The sequence below is a fragment of the Vitis vinifera genome, chromosome 17 (genome assembly GCF_030704535.1).
Source record: "Vitis vinifera cultivar Pinot Noir 40024 chromosome 17, ASM3070453v1".
NCBI lineage: Eukaryota > Viridiplantae > Streptophyta > Magnoliopsida > Vitales > Vitaceae > Vitis > Vitis vinifera.
In genome coordinates, this window is record NC_081821.1 from 8,199,572 (window position 1) to 8,203,160 (window position 3,589).

The following is a 3,589-nucleotide window of genomic DNA, read 5'->3' on the forward strand; positions in this document are numbered from 1 at the left end:
GAGGGGTGCAAAAAACCTTATCTCTCTTCTAGAATGGTTGTTCAACTTGATGAGGAACTGGTCGAGGTCCAACGGTCACCTGCCAAGCATTAAATGCTAATGGTTAGTCAACCGATCGACCCCCAACTTGACTAATCAAACCTCCAACGGCTAGTTTGGCTTTTTTCCTCTATAAAAAGGCTCCAAATCTTCATTGTTTATGAGCTCAACCTTCCCAAACCTTTCTTGAATATATTTGAGCCTTGGAAGAGTGTTTTGAGTGCACCATTGTTCTAAAACTTGCATATCATTAGTGCATCATTCAATTCTAGTTTTCTTGTATCATTTGAGCTTAAATTTTTGTACTAGGATATTGTGAGATCAATTATTTATATAACTTTGAGAGGAAGATTCTCAAGTGTGGGGTATCACTTAGGAGGTTGTTCAAGAGTGGGGTATCCCTTGAGAATTGTAAAGGGTGCTTGGAGTCAAAAGTCCAAAAAAGTGGATTGGAACCATAATCCAATTGTATTGCTTGAAGGCTTGGTTTGGAAGCCTTGAATTAGTGGAACCTCAAGCTTGGGATTGAAGCTAGAAGAGAGTGAATGTAGGTCGGGTTGCGCCGAACCACTATAAAATCTTGTGTTTGCATTCTCTCTTCCCTAATCTTTTACTTTATATGCAATTGTCTTTATATTATTCTGTTTATATACTTGCATATAATTGTCTCTTGCATTCACATAGCTTAATTTTGCAAAAAAAGATCATCCCCCTATTCACCGCCCCTCTTTCGGGTGATTACCATAGGTTGGATTAACCCAATTTTTCTAACAATTATAATATTACTATTTACATTTTTACTAAAAACTATTTATTTGTAAATTATAAATTTTTTTTCATTTTTAATTACACATCAATTAAATTCAATTAATATAATTAATATTATGCAAATTGAATTTATAATACAAAAATCAAAATAAAAAATTATTTTTAAAAAACAATCTGCGAAATATCCGTATTTTTGTAAAATACTTAAAAAGAATAAAAAAAGAGAAACTCTATTTTCTTTTTATAAACTTAAAAACAGTTTTTTTTTTAAAACAAACATTACAAAACATGGTCACTCGGGTCTTGAGGCCTCTATCAACATGTTTTGTTTGTTTTGTTTCCTTTATTGCCCAATTTTTGTGTAAGCTCTAAATAATGCCTCTTTCAATCCTTTCCAATTCCTCTGTTCGTGCACACTTTTTTTTTTTTTTATGTTGCCATGTAGGCAACAGTATAGTTCTTGATCCCCCAATCAGAGAAAACTAAAAAATTATACATAATTCTTTGCTCCACTACTAATGCATTACATCAATATCTGTCATTAATTAACTCTTACCACACAAATTTTATGCAGCAATTGCCATGATTTTTGTACACTAAGATCACATACCAACCCCTGCACATGCATACACATTGCTTTTATTGAGAGAATGGTTTCACACATTTGAATGTGGCAACATTGGGAAGCATCTTCATTGTTTCATTGCTTCAATAAAGGTTTTGAAATTTCTGTAAGAAGATCCGCCTTCGCTTACACTCTTTCTAGCCATTTCCTTCAACTTCTCTGCATTTGCTTTTATACCATCATCAGAGACCAACTTTTCAATCTTCATCTTAATCTCATGCCTCGATATGAATCCATTTTTATCTGGGTTCAACCCCAAGCCCACCTTCCATTTCTCGCATATGTAACTCTGGTTATGGAATTGATCTCCTAAGTAGGGCCAGCATAGGAAGGGGACTCCCATGCCTATGCCGCCCATGGTTGAGTTCCATCCACAATGGGAAAAGAAACATGCAACAGAAGGGTGAGCTAAAACCTCTTCTTGGGGTGCCCATGAAACAATCTTTCCATGGTCAGCTACTCTCTCTATGAAACCATCTGGGTATTCAGCAGCTGATTCATCGGTGAAGTCTGATCGGACAACCCATAAAAATGGCCGCCCTACAAGTTCAATGCCAAGTGCTAATTCATTGAATTGGTGCTGGGTTAAGATTGTAAAGCTGCCAAAGGCAACATAAATGACTGAGCCAGCAGGTTGTTTATCGAGCCAGCCTATGCAAGTTGAATCCTCAGGCCAAAAGTTTGCAGCATAATGACCCGGATCACTACTTGCAAGTAACGGGCCAATTGGTAATAAGTTAGGAATCAAGTCACAAGCAGATGAGTCAAGTTCGTAAACACAGTTGCAAAGAAGCCACTTGGAAGAATCCATAATTTGAATAGATGTGAGATAAAGTCGGAAAACCGACTCTTGTATCTTTAGATCAATTGGCCACTGCCAGGGCAAGCTGTTGCTGCTCAAGACTGGAATACCCTTCGACACGCAGATCAACTCATCATTCAGAGGAGATCCTGCAGAGATATTTGAATCGTTTCTATCAAAACCAAGAAATTTCTTAGACAACAAATTAATTTTAGAAATATGATATAAATTAACAAGTTGAAGCCTTAATACCATCAGTACTATTTACGATTCCGGCCTCAATTAGTTTTGGAATATGAAGTGCCAAAGCCCAGATTCCTGCTCCCATAGGACAAAAAGGGACCCCTTCGATTCCCATCTTCTCTGCCACCTCCATTGGCCACCGCTCAAGTGTTATGTCAGCAATAACACAAGTGATCTGCTCATCATCATTCGAGTGGTTTACTTTCTCAATTAAATCCTTCAAATGACCCGGCATGACTCTTGAAATACTTTCTGTTAACTTGAGCATGTTTTTCCGATCGTCCCCTGGATCCAGACCATCTGGGATAGAGGCTAGCCCTATCCCACTCCGAGCCTCAGCTTCATGTGGGAGTGCAGCCAGCAGTTTAGCATGTATGAAGTCAGAGTTCACAAAGGTGACCTTGATCCCATGATCAGAAATCCGGTGTGCAAGCTTCATAAGAGGAGCAACATGTCCTTGCGCTGGGAGCGGTATAATCAGCACATGAGGTCGCCTGCCCATGGTCCTTGCTAACTTGCCAACACTTCCACCCTTCTCTTTGTTCTGATCCCAAGCTTCACTAGTACTGATACTGTTTTATTAGCCTGAGCCCTCCATGGAACTGTATTTATGAATTTTATACCTATTGCCCTCCTAATTGAGGTGCAAAACTTTTGTCCCTTTCAAAAAACAAAGGGAATATGAAGTCCTCGCTAGCTTTTTCAACAATGAAAACTAGTGGAAGTTCACCGACACTAGAGATGGAAAACCCTCGTCTCAGAAATGCAAGGAAAGGGAAGACCGTCCGCCCACACATATGCTTCCACAGCTTCGCAAAACATAGCCCTAGCTGCTGCATTATTGGCCTTAGAAACCAGCCGCCAGACCAGCCCAACACGTGGTTTTGAAAAAAAATTCTTCCCTGGGCTGGAACCCATATACGGGCGGCAAGCCCAACAAAGTCCATCTCTGATTTATGAATTTCTTTTATTATCTCAAAGCTATGGGTTTGTGGGTCTGGCCCACACTTATTGTGGTGTAATCTGCTACGTGGTTAATTTGTCTATATAGTGTCCTCTATGGCTCTGGAAGCATATTTAAGAATTTCATTTAATTGGCTGCCTTTCATCTC

The 3,589-nt window shown here is 39.0% G+C and overlaps 1 protein-coding gene across 1 annotated transcript; it reads right to left on the reverse strand.

The window, feature by feature from the left end:
- Nucleotides 1–1,431: 1,431 nt before the first annotated feature.
- Nucleotides 1,432–3,589, reverse strand: LOC100255230 (UDP-glycosyltransferase 83A1). The gene is made up of 2 exons (XM_002281151.5): nucleotides 2,487–3,589; nucleotides 1,432–2,383 (listed from the first exon to the last, which is right to left on the reverse strand). The coding sequence occupies exons 1-2, from the start codon at nucleotides 2,977–2,979 to the stop codon at nucleotides 1,500–1,502; spliced, it is 1,377 nt and encodes a 458-aa protein (XP_002281187.1). The 5' UTR covers nucleotides 2,980–3,589; the 3' UTR covers nucleotides 1,432–1,499.